Source organism: Elephantulus edwardii, unplaced genomic scaffold (genome assembly GCF_000299155.1).
Source record: "Elephantulus edwardii isolate Elephantulus edwardi_28Jun2011 unplaced genomic scaffold, EleEdw1.0 scaffold00015, whole genome shotgun sequence".
Classification (NCBI taxonomy): Eukaryota; Metazoa; Chordata; class Mammalia; order Macroscelidea; family Macroscelididae; genus Elephantulus; species Elephantulus edwardii.
The window spans coordinates 7,566,119-7,583,331 of record NW_006399765.1 but is presented as its reverse complement, the minus strand read 5'-3'; the positions used below and the strand labels follow the sequence as shown (position 1 = coordinate 7,583,331).

The 17,213-nt window shown below is 47.7% G+C and overlaps 1 protein-coding gene and 1 pseudogene across 1 annotated transcript; both read right to left on the bottom strand.

Annotated features, from left to right (window-relative positions):
• Positions 1-561: 561 nt before the first annotated feature.
• TP53INP2 (tumor protein p53 inducible nuclear protein 2) lies at positions 562-2,039 on the bottom strand. Its single transcript, XM_006881462.1, has 3 exons — positions 1,916-2,039; positions 1,214-1,502; positions 562-814 (listed from the first exon to the last, which is right to left on the bottom strand). Exons 1-3 carry the CDS (start codon positions 2,037-2,039, stop codon positions 562-564), a joined length of 666 nt encoding a protein of 221 aa, XP_006881524.1.
• A 3,965-nt stretch (positions 2,040-6,004) lies between these two features.
• LOC102876929 lies at positions 6,005-11,549 on the bottom strand (annotated as a pseudogene).
• Positions 11,550-17,213: the final 5,664 nt, after the last annotated feature.

The following is a 17,213-nucleotide window of genomic DNA, read 5'->3' as shown; positions in this document are numbered from 1 at the left end:
GGTTTTAACTGCTCAGAGCTGGGTTCAGGGTCCCACTCCACACCCCACCCACAGGAGGAGCTACAAAGTCAGGGAACTGATTAATAGGGGGAAGAGCTAGTGTAGTGTGAAACAGGGTGAAGTAGGGAGTGTAAGGTTGAAGGTGGGAATGAGCCAGACCGAGGAGCTGAAGAGGATCTCAAGAAATAGACATGGGACAGAGGTGGAGGAGGGCTGGAGGGCAAAAGTGTAAGGGAATGTTAGGACAGAGGATCTGAGGAGGATGGATGGTGATCAGAGGTCAGGGAAATAAAGGATTAGATTCTGGGCACGGGCATCAGAGAGACAGATAAGGGATAAGGAAAGGTTAAAAGGTGGATTATAGAAATCAAGAGAATTGGTGTGAGAGAGATTACCACCCCACCTCACACTCAAAAGGAGCAGGGAAGGTGTGTCCGCCCCCCCCCACCCCCACCCTGGCGGTGGGATGCGGTCTCCCCTTGACCAGCACACTGGCTGCGGCAGAGGGGCCCAAAAGGGGTCAGGAGATGGGAAGGGGTTCGCGGCACGGACCGCGGGCACTCAGTAGTTGAACTGGCGCTGGCATGGCTGGTAGACGAAGCTGCCCTGGTGCTTGGGTCGGCGCGGACGGCTTTCTCGGGCGCGGTTCTGTCGCTGCACCACCTTAGCGCTCAGCGCGTGGCGCTCGGCCCGCTGCCGGGCCCGCTGCAGCCGCCGCGCGTGGCCGACCTTCTCCAGCATCGCGGCCCTTCCGGGCATCGGGGCTGCCGCGTGGTGGAGGGCCCGGGGCTCACGGCGGGCAGGCACCAACTCCCTGCAGGGATAAGGCGGGGCTCTGTTAGGCTCAGATAAACCAGAGACTAGCAACTCCCACCTGTCCAGCGCCCAAGCCTGGATGCAAAGCACCTGTGACACGGGAAATCCTGGACTCTCAACTCCCAGCTCCGCCCCTGCCCTCTGGACAAGCCTCTAGAACCAGTCTCGCCTCTATTGTCTTCAAGCCCCCCTCAGGCCAGCCAGCCAACTTTTGAGCCCTTGCCCCATCCTAACCACTAAATCAGGTCTCCCAGGATCTCAAGGCCAGGTAACTTTATCTCAAGCTGGCACCAAGTCACTTCCCCTCGCATGTCCCACCTTTTGCCTCGAAGACACACCCTCTCACCGCCCTGGCTTTGCAGATACCTGCTCCTGACTCTACTCCCGTCCCGCTCACCCGTCGCTAAGGTGGTCATCAGGCTGGTCAACGTCGGGGTGCGGGGAAGGGGGCCCAGGCTCCAGCACTATGGTGCTGCCAGTGACGTAAACGGACATGCTAGGGTGCTCGATGAGGAGGTCTTCCAGGGGATTGCTCTGGAGGCGGGCGGGCCCGAGTCCGGGCCCCTCTGCAGTAAAACAGGCCGGAGGGGTAACAAACCAGCTCTCGTCCATCAAGGAGGGGGCAGGCGGGGGGCGGCCCGCAGGAGCCGGGGCGGCCCCGGGGCTGGGCGGAGCCGCGTAGCTGTCTACGGGGCGCAGGAGAGGGAGCCATGCAAATAGGGAGGCGCGGAAGGGAGGAATACACACACACACACACACACACCCCGGAGACAGGGGGACGGGGAGAGAAAGGGCAATGTTAGTCAGTCGCGCAGCTCCACCCACCTCGCCCACGTACACCCATGGGCCAGGGGTCTCAGCCTACTGTCCCTGGGCACCTGAGGTGTGGGCCACAGCACTGTGCTCTGGGAGGACCATTCTGGCTGGCTTGGGTAGGCGGGGCCTTGTTAAGACCCTCCAGTGTCATCGCCTCCAGTTTGTCCTGTAGTCTTGAAGAACTCCCTACTTCCTAGAAGTTCCCCTCCCTCCCCTGCTGCTTCTGTGCTCTGCTCAAATATCTTCATAAACCCAGAAATCAGCGTGCTGGCACCCGACTCACCTGGCAGGTCAATGATGAGCCAGCCATCCACTTCATCTTCCTCAGAGACAAAGGCGCGGGGGCAGTCAGGGTCCTCAGGGGGTGGAGGGGTGCTGAAGAAGAGGCTAGTGAGGCGCTGAAACATGGTGGGGGCTGGGGAGCTAAGCGATCTCTCCGGGGGCCCTTATGGCAGTGCAGAAACCTGGAGGCAAAGAGAGGAATAAGAACCACACTGACTGACGTCCTCCCCTTTTCCAAGCCAAGTGTTATCACCTGTCTCCCAGAGTTGCAAGGATGTTTTATTTTATGTAAGTTGACATTAATAATAATAGTGCCCTCCTTTGGGCTCTTGGTAGAATTAAATAAGCTAAGCACTTCTAAAATACTTAGAATAGTGCCTGGGCACATAGCAAGTACTCAGTAAGAAGCTAGTTATTATTATAGAGTTCTAGGAACATGGAAGGAGTTTTGGTGGCATAGGAGTAAGGGGCTGTCAAACTGAAGGCACAGGATTCAATTCCATGAGCAATTTCCTCCTATGTGATCAACTGCCTTTGAAAACCCACTGGAGGGTCAACTATGGGCCAATTCCAACTACATGATACATAACAACAACTAGGGACTTGGAAGGAATGACATATATAAACAGATGATGACAGGGAAGGTCTCTAGAGGCCTGGGCATCCAAGTTAGATCTTGAAGGATAAATAAGAGTTCTGTAGGCAGGAAAGTCTACTTGAAGGCAGTACATGAACATTCAATCTTCACAACTCCAGGAAGTAGGTACAATGACTATCTCCCTTTTACAGGTGAAGAAACTAAGGTACGGAGATATAGCCCAAATCCTGCAGCTGGCAAGAGATAGGAGATATGATTTTAACCCATGAAGACTCCTGGGGCAGCACCATAATCAACAGACTCCATTGCTTGTGATGGGTGTCTGCCTGAGATAGTCATTTTTAAGTTAGGAGACAGTAATCAAGGCTTCAAATTGACTGCAGAATATTGTGTGTGTCTGTGCATATGCATAACATACATCTGTTATTTTCCTGGGGGAAAAAGGACATTGGTTTTCATCACAGTTTCCTGAACAACAAACCTTGACTCCAGAGACTACTCAATTCCGTGTGGTTTGAAAAGTACTGGCTAGCAGAAACCCACAGAATCACTACCATCTACCATGTGATTGGATAGCCCTAGTCATGCCTGTCACATGAGGTCTGGAGGCCCTATTCCCACAGGACAGCATCTCTGGCTGGAACGAAGATGATTAGATTGCCAGGCCTCAGGGAGACAGCAGGTTAGTAAAATGTGATGATGGAGGGAGGGAGTTGTCAGACCCCCAGGAGCCCTTTAAGCACTGGCTCTGCCACGTGGCTGCTGCATTGGGGCTGTGTGTAGAGTCCCTGCTTGAGAGCTTGTAATAAAATCCCTCATGTTCTTGCATCGAAAAAAAAAAAGGATGAGCACTAAGGGTTGGGCTATGACCCAAGACCTCACATAGTCTTTCCCTAAGGAAAGATGAGGAAAGAGGCCCCCCTAAGGCAGGAAGATACCAAGCCAGCCTTATCTAAAGACAAGATGTAGGCCAGTGACTGGTGGCTAAGCCCCTGGAATACCCCTCAGCCTAGTCTTCCACCTTCATTCCCTATACTTGTTTTTTTCTCCTAGGATTGTTTCCACACTTGCTGCAGAACTCCCTGGGATCATTCCTACACTTCTCTTCATGATTGCATGTCCATTCTTAATGCTCACATTCTGGGGTGTTTGCATACTCATTGTCACCCCCATTCCCCAGAAATGATTTTACACTTATGCAGAATCATCTAACTTCCATACCCTGAAAGTATTTCTGCTCTTGCAGCCCCATAGTGGCTCCAGAGGGAAGTGCTCCCTGGGTGCTGACTTTCCTGGGGGGATGGATGGGAGATCTACAGGGGTTGCTAAGAGTAGCAAAGCTCCAATAAGTGCCAGCCCAACACATTCCACATGCCCCAACCCATCTTTAGCCACAGTGAGTTAATGATTCAGTTATCAAAAATCCAGAGAACTTAGCTCCTCCTAAAGGAAGCAAAGACTGGGGACCTGAAGAGGCACACCCTCCTTCCAGGAACCTACTACCTCTCTGATGAAAGAAAACTTAACTACTCTTTCAGGGACCATCATATTCAACCAAGCCATTTTTTAACCTGAGAGTCAGAGAAAGAACATTAAGGCCATCCACAGACGCACAGCTTGATGGTGGCAGGAACAGCTGGCCTCAGCCCACAGTTATACACAGTAGGAAAGCCACCACAAACAATGCCCAAGATGATAGAGAGAGAAAGAGAAAGAGTGGGGGGCGGGGGAGACCAAAACTGAATCACTGCTCATTTGGGCCTCTCTGCCCAGCTGTAAAAGGGGTGGGGTTCCTGGCACCAAGATTTAGCATGCTTTTACTGGAACGCCCACTGGCCTCTTCACATTATAGCTAAACAAAGTAAGGGAGGTTCAGGTAGAAAGCTCCGTGCTGAAGGTCACATAGCAACTAGTGGCAGAATCCGGAGTGACAGCAGCACCAGCCAGCCAGTGCCCGCCCCCTCTCCTGACTACTGGAAAAGCCTCTCAGATTTTCTTTCGCAGCCCAGACAGCTTCCTGGTTCTCATATTCCTAACTCTCCTCCATGGAAAACTGTCCCCTTTAATAACTGTAGCAGCTGTGCTCAGAATAGCACTTGAGCCTGAAGCCACCACTAACCCAGCCCATCCTTAAACAAAATAGCCTGGAAGGGGGATCCTGGTCCAGTCTCTAGGTACATCTACTTAGAAAGTCAAATGTTCTCTTTCTACCTTTGTGTGCAGGGAAGTTAACCCAACTCCTGCAACTGCCTCACTGTAGGCAAAGGATGACAGCCCTAGGAGTTGGGGAGGTGGTGTAGGAAGAGTCAAGCAGAGGGGATCCTCACTCCATACCCATCCCAACAGTAGTGCTAAAGATACTCTGAAGCAATCAATGACTCACCTTTCTGGAGTCAAAACAACTAGGGAAAGGATTTTATTGAGCTCTTCTTGGACTCCAAAGGTAGTACATGAGGATAGGGGAGGTTCATGGCCATAAACGAGACCCAATTTCCAGAGACATCTGGAAGGTTCAAGAACGAAGAGACCTAGGAAAATGGGTTTTGAGTCCAGGACAGGGTCTACATTGAATTGGGGTTGGGGTAGTGTAGGGTTTTTTTGTTTGTTTTGTTTTGTTTTTTAGTATCTACTATGTATAGGCCCAATGCTTATGCATTTGTCACCAACTACATTTGCCCTACTAACCCAAAGGTAGTTTGTCTCTGGCGGTTCAAATCCACCAGTGGCTCTACGAGAGAAAGACGGGCAATCTCCTCCAGTTCAACTCCCATTCTCCTGAAAATCAGCGGGAGGGTCAGCTATAAATCAGTTCCTACTGAACAGCAATGAGAAATGTGTTTTTCAGTGGGCATAACTCTAACTGATTATGTGACCCCGAGAAAGCTATTTTCCCTCCCTGAACCTCAGTATCCTTGTCCTTGAAATGAGATCTAAAGGCTTGTGTTCAGAAGTTAAAAGGCGACATCGGCTCATCTAAAGTATTCCACACATGTCCGGGGTTAAAAGCATAGTCAAACCCGTTGATTCATAATAAACAACCCAATAAAGTGGCTTCCAAGGCTTCTGATCTTTACAGAAGCAGAGTGCTAACAATCTGCCACATTTTTCTTCAGTGTAACAGTTGTCGGGTTCAAACCGCAAATCTTTCAGTTAGCAGCTCAGGGTTCTACTACCAACGCTCTTTGTCAGGGATTAGAAGGATGTTGTTATGTTAGTCCCTAGGGGGCGGGGCCTGGAGTTGGAGGAAGGCAATTCAACCATCTGGCACAGCCCCACCAGACCTGAGCCTGAGGTCGCCTCTGAATTCCAGACGATTCCCTAGCCCAACGTAAGCCGGGCCCCCCCCGCCAAGTTTCAAAGTGAAAGTAGGTGATCTGAAAGGTCTGACTCCAAGTCGTTGATTGGTCGAGGAAACTGCTGAGCCTTCTCTGTTCCTGTCATCTTCTAGCGTTCCTCATCCTTGGCCCCAGCCCCGACCCCGAGTCCGCCGGGTCATTGGAGGACAAGCGACCGAATCCGAGGGGGCGGGGCCGGCCTTGGTGACGTCTCAATGTCATATGCAAATATGTCTACGTCATGGTCTACCGGGCGTATGGCAGCCAATCGAAAGCTAGGGATGCAGCCCCAGCGGCTGCTGGCGGAGAAAGACAAAGGCCCAGGAGCTGGGGGCACGGGGTGTGTCTCGGGGATCCGGGAACCCCTAGACTTGTGCTGGTCCGAACTCACCTGGGGGCGGGGGCTTGCGGCAGGTGAGGTGGCGCTGAGGTAGTTGTGCGGCGGGGCGTCCCGGGGGTCGGCGGCTGCTCACAGGCTGGGCTGCATCATGGAGGGGAGGGCGGGGGTGGCTGTGGGGCTGAGAGCTGGACGCTCCGGGCTGTTGCGCTCGCCCGCGGGGCTTTGAGTCTGTGCTGCAGCTGCGGCGGGGCTCACGGCACAAATTGGAACGCTCAAACAGCTGATTGTGACGTCACAAAGGGGCCCGCCCGCCTCGCGTCACCAGCCGGCCGAGCGGCGGCCAATCCCAGGCTGCGGATCCCCCCTCTCCGCCCCCTTCACGGTTAGTGTGCTGGTGGCTCCAGCTCCCGAGCCCAGAGTCCGACTTCGGGTTTCTGGGGGCTGGTCCCAGAGGCAGCTGCTTTGGGAGCCTGGAGCCCCCTGCCCACGGCAATCCACAGGTCTTGCAGTGAGAAGGATCCCCACTCCTTCTTATGCGAACTTTCCCCCATCCCCCTGCAGTGTCTTCACCTTTATTCCTCCCGTGACCCCCCGCCCCCCACGCCCTTTACACCTGCTCACCTATATCCTGTATCTAAGATTCCCGCACATCTGCTCCTTTTCTCTACTCCATACCACGTCCGTCCACTTTTATCTTTCTCATCACTTTTCTGTTTTCCTACCTCTTCGATCTCATCTTACCCCTTATACTTTCTCTGCTCCTTGCCCCGTTTTTTCTTTAGGAGGCTTAAGGGAAAGAGGACATTCCATAACCCTGGTTTCAGGGGAGCGCTTGAGCATGTAGAGGGATTGGTTAGGATGGTGGAGAATTTTACAGAGTAAGAGAGAAATAGCCCTGGGCTAAATAAACCCTGACCTAAAGTTTGCACTGTGCTGGAACATTTACAGAGTTTAATCCAAATTCCTGCCAAGAGTAGAGAGAAGGGTGGCATGGCAGGGATTACTAGTCCCGATTTACACCTAGCGAAAGCAAGACTCCCCCATCTACTAGCATGGATCTGTGTGAAACAATCCAGTCAACATTAACGATTCCCACTGCCAGACCACTAGTTTACACCCATTGAATATTTAATGTGTTCCAGGCACTCTGCTATAAATGCTTTGTATATGTTTTTTTGATCTTCAAAGCACCACCAGAAAGTGGGGTTTATCTCTGTTTTAGGTTTGAAGAAAATGAGACTCAGAGAACCTACATGAATTCCCAAGATCACAAAGTCAGTGACACAGCCAGGATTTTAATTGAGAGCTCCTAGCCTCAACCATCTCCACACTGTGGATTGCCTAAACCCAAAGGTGCTTTGGCCCACCCAGGGAAACCTGGGTTCCTATGCTGGTCATGCTCTAGTTTTGCTATGTGACCTCAAGTCTTGTCACTTCTCTGGGTGTCAATTTTCTTACCTGTCAAAGGCTTCCTACTAGAACAGACAGTCTTTTGAACTTCTCACTTGAAGAATTTCTCTGATCTTGTTCTGTCAGCTTTAGCCCTCCTAATGTCCTTGAAGATGCAGGGAGAGACCACAAATATACATCTTCAGAATCTCCAGGATCAGATGTTCTGTTCTTTCAGTGGAGTGGGGTTAGTGAGGAATGACCTCAGGGCCATCAGTAGATATGACAAGAAACAGAGGTGGGACAGGCCAGAGGTGATAATACTGACCTGACTTAGTCTGAAACCCTTGAGGGAGTCCTCAGTCCTAGAAACCAGAAGAAGGAGCCAGAAAATGATATTCAGAGGGTACACTGAGAGTGTTCGGGCTCAGAGTAGTGTCCCCAAGGTTTCCTCATTGTTTGCAAGCCTGAGCCTCTCTGCCCATCACATTCTTTCCCTGCTAATCTCATTCCCCTCTTTTGACCTCTTTGCTGATTTATACTAACTAATCCCTAACAAACCTCTTCTGTCACATCACTTCCCTGCTCTAAAACCTCCTGTGGTTCCCAAATCCCCACATTCCTTAGCGCTGTTCTGTTTCTCCTGTCTAGCTTCATCTCCCCTTCTTCTCCTACATATTCCTTGTGCTTGTATCTTCAACACTCTTCTCTCAACCTTTGCTCAAGCTGTTTCTTCCACTTAGCATGCTGTCCTTTTCAGAAATCCACACCTTTTCCTGTCTCTAAGTTTCTAGTCACCCCTCTTTTTTTAGCCTTTCCTTGTTCCCACCCATGTTTCCATCTCTACCTTAATGAACAACCTTTTTATATGTCCAATAAACACTAAGTGATGATGACTAATTGTGTGTGCGTGTGTGAGTATCACCTCTCTCCCTATGCTGGGCCTAGTACAGAGGAGACTCTCATAATAGTTTTCTAAAGGGCTGCCTAAGGGTCTGAGGCTCAGCAGCTGCAGTCTAACTCTCAACAAGGCTGAATCTCCACCTGGCCTGAGACCTCTACGTACTTGGTGGAGGAGGCTGGTTCTTTAAGCATGGGTGGGGCGGGGAACTTGATATACACTCTGGTAACCCAAGTGACCTGAGTTCTCCCAACTTGTGCTAAACCATGTGTAAAAGTTGCTAGCTCAAGCCTCAGTCTTTCTCTTAGTTCAACTATAAGAATAATCAGTGACCAACATTCCAAAATCTCATGCACTGTTCAAGATTATTAACCATTCATTGACTTAACTGCACCATCAAATGTTGTTGTTGTTGTTATGTGCCATCCAGTCACTTGTGACTCATAGTGCCCCTGTGTACAAAAGCCCTGAACGCTGCTCTATCCCTTCCCAAACTCACTGTCTCCGACACGCCTATCCCCATTACCCCAATGACTGAATCAATCCATCTCATGGAGGGTCTTCCTCTCCTGCTCTGTCCCTCCACCCTCCCAAGCATGACGTCCCTCTCCAAGGACTGGTCCCTCCTTGCAACATGTCCAAAGTATGTCTGACAGAGCTTCAGAATTCTTGTCTCCAAGGAGCAGCCTCACTTCACTCTTCAGGATGAACTTGTTTGTTCTCCTAGCAGTCCATGATATATTCAGTACTCTTCTCCAGCACCAAAGCTCAAAGGCATCAACTCTATCATCCCTAGTCATTGTCAAGCTCTCTGATGCATAGCAAGTAATGGCAAAGAGTATGGCTTGTATCAGGTGCACCTTAGTCTCCAGATTGTCATCGTTGCTCCTCAGTACCTTGGAGACATCTCTGACAGCAGACTTTGCCAGTGCAATTCGTCTTTTAATTTCCTGGCTGCTGTTAACAAAGAGTGTTGATTGTAGAGCTAAGCAAACTGAAGCTGTCAACAATCTCAATCTCTTTACCATCTATCATGATGCTGCCAGTCAGCCCAGTGGTGAGAATCTTTGTTTTCTTGACTTTGAGCTTCAATAGATGCAGAATTATAGTTACCTCTGGAAACTGAATGGCTGAAATCCAAGAGTCCTTTCCCTCCTGAAACTCCTACTAGCTGTCCCTCCTGTCCTCTGCAGAGACCTTTAGATGGGAAGACCTCAACTCAATCAATCCCTCCAATTTATAGGTGAGGATATTAAGGCCCCACGAACTCAAGGTACTTACTTAGGATCAAACAAAGCAGAACTATATACTAATCCTGGCCCCAAAAGGTGGGTTTACTACTCTGGAGCCCTGGGCCTGCAGGCTGTAAAAAGGAGTGAGCAAGATGCTGGAATTAATCCTAAAGTTGTATTCCCAAGCAGACATAGGGTGTCATTCTACTGTATACACATGCCATACACAGGAATCCGTGTACAAACATCTATGCACATGCATGTGAGCTCACATCCAGGAGTTAACAGATGCCCATGCCATCCAAATGTGAGTACCTGCTCAATGTTATGGGCACCAGGACTGGAGGTCAAGAGGTCATCCTTCTATTTCTGTCTGGACCTTGGACGTGTCCTCACCAACCCCCAAGGGTTCCTCACTGGTTTGGGGCCCCTCACTTCAAAGGACAGAAATATGTCAGCCTGGGTGTGTCCCTCACGGGACACTGCATGTGCCCACAGATATGAACCAGCCTGTTAACCACTCTCCACAGAACTGGCTCACCACTCTCACCTTTCCCAACTTAAGACAAAGGGTGAGGATGAGACAAGGTTAGATGGGTAACTTTAAATTTGTGTCAAAACCACCAAGCTCTGATCACTGTCGAACAACATCCTCTACTAGCCCAAAAAGGATCAAATAATGTTGATGGTAATATTGTTGAGATTTATATATGCCATTTACTATTTTAAGTATCTTCTTGTGTTGATAACTTGTTCAATCTTGACAAGATCCTTCTGATACAAATAACATTATTTTTCCAATTATACTGATGATGAAACTTCGAGAGGAGAGAATTTCATTTATAGAGTCGGTTACGATAGGATGTTCCTCAAACTTCTCCAGTAGGTAGTCTGTACCTTAATATTGGGTTCTAACCACAATAATTCTACTCATAAAGCTTTGTTGTTCAGCTCAGAGATGTCTGAATTTGAGGGTGTTTCTATGTATGCACTAGAGTGCCTGTCTTTATGCCTTATAAAAGAGCCATCAGTAAACCCAGATATCAATCCTGGGTTTGATCCCTACCCTGGTCTAACTGCCCGGCCATGGGCAAATAATTTCCCTTCTATGAATCTTAGTCTTCCCACCTGTGAGATCTCTGCCACTTATCTTGGAATGTTTCTGAAGACCTTCTAATTCCTTCTGCTAACTGTACAAACTTCTTAGCTTGAATCTCCAAATGCAATGATAGATAATGCCAATACAGAAGGAGTTGTTTTAGAAAATATGATCCTGTAGTGGCATGCCTTAAGCTGAGCTTCTAATCTTTCAAAATTAAGGTTGTTTTTCCTTTCAAATGGCAAATTCTCCTGAATGAGAGCATAATAGAGTTGCAGAAACTGAAAAGCAGCAGTAGCTTTGACTTTCCAACACACCTTCTCTCCTACAATTTTTTCCATTCTCATCAAGTCTGAAACTGTGAATCTGTCCTGGCTTATTCGGATCAAATAATTTGCCAGTGGGACATTCCTCTCTCCTTCTATTGATTTCACAGCCAAATAAAAGCAACTCAGTCCAACACAACCAAGATGCTTGGGCTGTATCTTCATTTTAGACAGAAATCTGTCCAATAAATTCACAGCTAGAGAAAATGTTTCAGTGTCAAATCCAAAGAATTGAGTTAGATTAAGAAGATCTTTTACTTCAAAGTCCCTTAGCCTTGTGTCAGTCTGAGACCATTATGATGAACTGACTCAATTAGTCTCAAACCTTTGGCTGACATCTAGACTCCTGTTTCAAAAGTGCATTCAGATGGTGTAGCAGTTTCTGAGTTTCGGTTGTTGTCAGTACCTCTATCATTGTGATCGAGACTGGGCTCCTCAGCGGTAACTACCCTCCCTGGACCTGCTCGCACCTCACCCCACGCTATCAGGTCCTAGATGCTTACGAGGAGAGGGGACTCATGGGCAGGACGGGAGCAGCCCCGCGAGGAGAGCTGTTTTAGACTGACATTACCTCAGCGCCACTGCAATAATACTACACTCAGCCAGGGCCAGCTCTGAGACTCAGTCTTCCCACCTGTGAAATGGCAGGCTCCATGTTCCATGAACTACTAGTGGCTCCCCTCCAGGGTTTGTTTGTGCAGACTGTACTTAATCCTTCTATCAATGAGGAGGTGATGGTCAGGGCAGGATTCATTTCAGGAAGGGAGGCAGGTGGCAGGAAGCCAAAAGCTTGGTTTATTTTTAGTTCATCTGCCTGGGGTGTGAGGGTGGGGTTGTGATTTTGAGATTCTGTGAGCACACTTGTGAGGTCCTACTCAGCTGTTCTGGTGTGAGTACTCTTCTAGAGCCTCACATGTAGAACTTGTAAAAGGACATGGGTGCATCACACCTTGCTCTTGTGTGATGGGATCACTTATGCGTAGAAGGAAATGGATTGGACTGTAACCTCTTGGTTCTTGCCTGGGCAAAGCCTGATTCTGTCCCTTCCTCTTAGGATGCTGTTTGGTCACCCCAGGCTAGGGAGGGAGGGAGTGGACAGTGGAATTCCTTCATGCTAAACCAGTCACTCTTCTAGAAAGAAATGGACTCCCTGAAGCTCAGACCTCTTCCCTCTCCTGCTCACGACTCTGCCTTGCTTCTCTTCCACCTGAGACTGAAACATACACACTTTGGTCTGGTATTCAGGGCCTGTCATATCATATAGTGTCTCTGTTACAAAATAGGCCTCAGATAAAGCACAAACTGGAAGGATGAGTGAAGATGCCCTCACCACATTTCCAGCTTTCTCTGTCAACACACACACACACACACACACACACACACACACACACACACCCCTCTGTATACAAATGATCACACTCCAACCAAAATCAACTTTCCTTCTGTGTGGATTTTGCACATGCACTTTCCTCTTCCCAGAATCCTACTGCCTCCTCCCATTCCCTTTTTTTCTGTGTTCAGATTCTGTCACTTTTCCCCTCAAATATGAATATCATCAACACCTTGCATTTATTAGACATTTTTAATTTATATGTATCATTACCCGCTAAGGTAAGCATCGCTGTTATTCCTGTTTTACAGATGACGATATTTGCCCAAGACCACAAAGCTAACAAGAAGTAGTGTATATTTCCACCTATTCAACTGCATGCAGGAATATTCTATGTTCAACTGTGTATAAAAATAAATAGCACAAATTTAATAGGATGAGGATCATTTCTTCCCTAAATATGATAAGAGTTTAATGTTGAAACCATTTTGGCTGGGTACTTTATTTTTGGAGGATTTTTAAAGTAATGATTAAAATTCTTTAATATTAAAAAATAATAATAAATTATATTGTAATATATAACAAATTATATTAGTACAAAATTATAAAGCCAAAGTGTCCAAACAGAAACCTCACACAAAACCATGATCTTTACAATCAGACACTCTCCTATTGACCTTGAAAGAGCAAACATGTTGTGAAGAGGACCATATGACAAGGTACAAAACTCGGCTGTAGGCGCTGAGAGTGGTTTCTGGCTGACAGGTAGCAAGAAAATGGAAGCATCAGTCATACGGCCACAAGTACATAAATCTGGCCAACAGCAACCTGCGAGAGCTTGATTTTTCCCTAACTGGAGCCTCTGAGAACACAGGGAGCTGATTCTAATGAATGTAGCATAAAATCTCCCAAGCAGAGAACCCAGTTGAGCTGTGCCCTGACTCTAGACTTAGAGATCAGGCGCTAAGAAATTAGTGGTGTCTGGAACTGCTAAGTTTGTAGAGTTGGTTAGACAGCAAAAGAAAACCTTTGTCTGACAAGAGGCAATTTGAGTTACTAAACTTATTGCAGTACATTTATGTGTGTGTGTGAAAGAGAGAGAGGGAAATATGTAGATAACAAAACATTTGCCACTTCAATATTTTTCACAGGTATAATTTAGTCATTTTCTGTTCATTGTGCTGTACAGCTGTTACCATTATCTGTTTCCAAATTTTCCCATCACCGTTAACAGAAGGAAGTTCAGTGTATCTTAAGCAATGAATTCTCCTTTCTCTCTCCCTCCTGCCCGCCCCTGGTTGCCACCAATAGGGTCTGATATACTTGCTATTCTGATATTGTATATAGGTGTAGTCATTCAATATTTATCCTTTTATTTCTTAGTGCAACCTTTTTTTAGTGAAACTCTTAATAGTGTTATGATTGGAAAAAAATTTTTTTTCTCATTTGCCAAAGTTGTATCGTTAAAGTTGAATAATTTCAATGTGTGGGATGCAACTCCTGGGAATATATTAGCAAAACGACTTTTCCTCTGGGAAGTTCTCCCAGATTTCTAGAAGAGGAAATAACATTTGCCTTCTTGGAGCCCCGAAAACATGCTGCCTGCCTATCTTTTAAAATACTGTGCACTTTGAACTGCCAAACACGCAAGAATGCATAGTTACTTTCTAGGGTGATAGATTGCTTTTCTGTCTCCTTTTTTTTTTAAAACCAAGGTTGCAGACCCATACTTTCCACTGCAGCAGGACTCACTCTACAATCAAGGTTACAGAGGGGCAGTACTCAAGACTACACATAAACAAATCTGCCATCATCCTTCTCCTGCCAGGCTTTGGTTCTGGTGATAGAAACCTTCCCTGCCCCCTAGTCCCACTCCCCTAGTCTCAGGAGAATGTCTTTTTCATGTTCATTTCCAAGAACTACATCGCCGTTTGCTCCCCCCAAACCAAATCAGTAATAAAATGAGAATCTGGTGGGTAGCAGCCAGGACTTTGCCACTATACAGTCATTTTCCATCACACATTATCCATCATGTCCATGCGGCCTAGTCCAGACACTCCTCCATTCTGTGGAGAAAAGGAGATACAAAAATAATTTGAGGAGGAATTATTGGGGGTTCTCCACCTGAGTTCTGGGGCACTGGCCAAGCCCAGAACCAAGATTTGTCATACTCTACAGCCTTTTCACAACAATGTCCTGGCCCAAGGGTCAGAGAATGCCAGTTTCAAGTTCACAAGAGCTCTAATGAGAGGTCAATTTCTCTTCTAGGGAGGAAACATAAGTGGCAGAGCAGAAAGGCCCTAGGCTGGGAATTAGGTAACCCTGACATTTGTCTAGTTTTGTTTTAATAGGCTTTGTAACCTCTGGTGAGTGTCTTGCTTAGTCCGTCAGCCTCACTGTGGTCCTTTGAGGAATGAGGGCACAGGTCCCATGGCCCCCTTGGTCTTGATATTTGTGTGTCAGGCCAGGCACCCCACTTTCTTCCTCATCATCTCTATCTCCCAGCAGATAGCCAAGTCTTCATTAGAAGTGGACAGACAAGGGCTGGTCAGGAAGACTGGCCAGTGCCTGGGGAACAATCCCATCTCCCTCATCACACGGGATCCAAAACCTGCCACCCTCTGCAGTCTAGATGAAGCTAAACCAAACCCAACTGCTGGGAAACAGTCCCTCCTAGAAGTTAGCAGAAGCAGGCACAGTCATTGTGGTAGGGGGGCTGAGGATGAGGAGTCACTAGGGACAGCCATGCCCAGGTCGACCACAGTGCGGAGGAGCCACAGCTTTCACTCCCACAAAGTGTGTACACAACCAGATGGGCTGGTTCTTCAGCTAGTGGCTGAACAGCTGGAGGCCAAGCCAGTATGGCAACAAGCCAAAAAAGGTCACAGCAGACAGAAGTGGTCACCAGCATGGCAATGATCTCTTCACAGTTAGGTCCCTTCAACAGGAACCAGGTCTGGTGATGCCAGTCAGGCCCCAGAAAGTAGTGAAGATAATGACCAGAAGGGCAGAGAAGTGCACTGTCACAGCCAGCAGGGATTGTCTACCTTGAGTGGACGACTGAAATAGGTGTACATGGCTTGAGGCCTCCAGATACCTTTAGTATAGTTGAAAATCTCACTCAGTAAATAGGAACATTAACAAGAGACATTGTAATATATGAGATAAGGGATAGGACAGTAAGTAGGACAAAGTATTGTTGATGTTATGTACCATTTGAGTCAGAATCAACTCAGAGCTCCAGTGAATTTTCAGATGTTGTAAACTGTGTGGCAGGAGAATGCCCCTGTTTCTCTCACAGAGCAGCTGATGGATTCAAACCAGCTGCTTTTGGGTTGGCAGTGCAACTCCTTACCATGAAGCTACCAGAGCTTGCTGGACAAGGTACTGGTTGTTGATGCAGACTGTTGAATTGGAACTGACCCACACCTGACCCTTTCGTGGGTTTTCAGAAGCAATTAATCATATGGGAGGAGACTGGCCATCTTTCTTCCTCCAAGCAGTTAGTGGATTTGAACTGCATACCTTCAGGATTGCAGTGCAGCTTGTTACCACTAGGGCACCAGAGCTCTCTGGACAAAGTACTACAGTTGTTGTTATTATGTGCCATCGAGTCGCCTGCGATTCATAGCGACCCTGTGTACAAGAGCCCTAAACCCTGCTCTATCCTGTGCCAACTTCATTGTCTCCGACACACCTACTCCTACTACCCCAATCACTTGAATCATTCATCTTATCAAGGGTCTTCCTCTCCTGCACTGTCCTTCCACTCTCCCAAACATGATGCCCCTCTCCAAGGACTGTTCTCTCCTTGCAACATGCCCAAAGTATGTCAGATGAAGATTCAGAATCCTTGACTCCAAGAAGAAGGCCTGGCTTCACCCTCTTCAGGACAAACCTGTTTGTTCTCCTAGCAGTCCGTGGTATATTCAACACTTTTCTCCAGCACCACAGCTTAATGGCATCAACTCTCTATCATCTCTGGCCACTGTCCAGCTCTCCGATGCATAGCAAGCAATTGCATAGATTATAGCCCAAATCAGGCGCACCTTAGCTTCCAGCCTGACATTGTTTCTCTTCAGTACTCTAGACAGGTCCCCTGACAGCTGACTTTCCCAGTGCAATTCATCTCTTGATTTCCTGGCTGCTGGTACTGAGAGTGTTGACTGTGGAGCCAGGCAAACTAAAACTGTTAACTATCTCAATCTCTTCACCATATCCATATGAAGCTGCCAGTTGGCCCAGTGGTGAGAATCTTTTTTTTTCTTTATGTTGAGCTTCAATCCATATTGAAGGCTGCAGTCCTTGACCTTCTGAAGCAAGCACTTCAGGTCCTCTTCATTTCAATAAGCAGGGTTGTGTCATCTTCATAACACAGGTTGTTGTTGAATCTTCCACTAATCCTGATGCCACTTTCCTCCTCGTACAGCCCAGCATCCTGGATGATCTGTTCTGCATACAGATTGAAAAGGTATGGAGACAGAATACATCCCTGGCAGACCCGCTTCCCAATTTTGAACCATGCAGTGTCTCCTTGCTCTGTTCTGACGACTGCCTCTTGGTCCAAGTATAGGTTTCACATAAGCACAAGCAAATGTTTTGGGATTCCCAGTCTTCTCAGAGTCAGCCACAGCTTGTTGTGATCCACACAGCTTCTGCTTTCTGCCAAGGCCCATCTAACATTAGCTATAATATCTCTAGTACCACAATTTCTTTGGAACCCAGCCTGCACATAGGGGGATAAAAAGT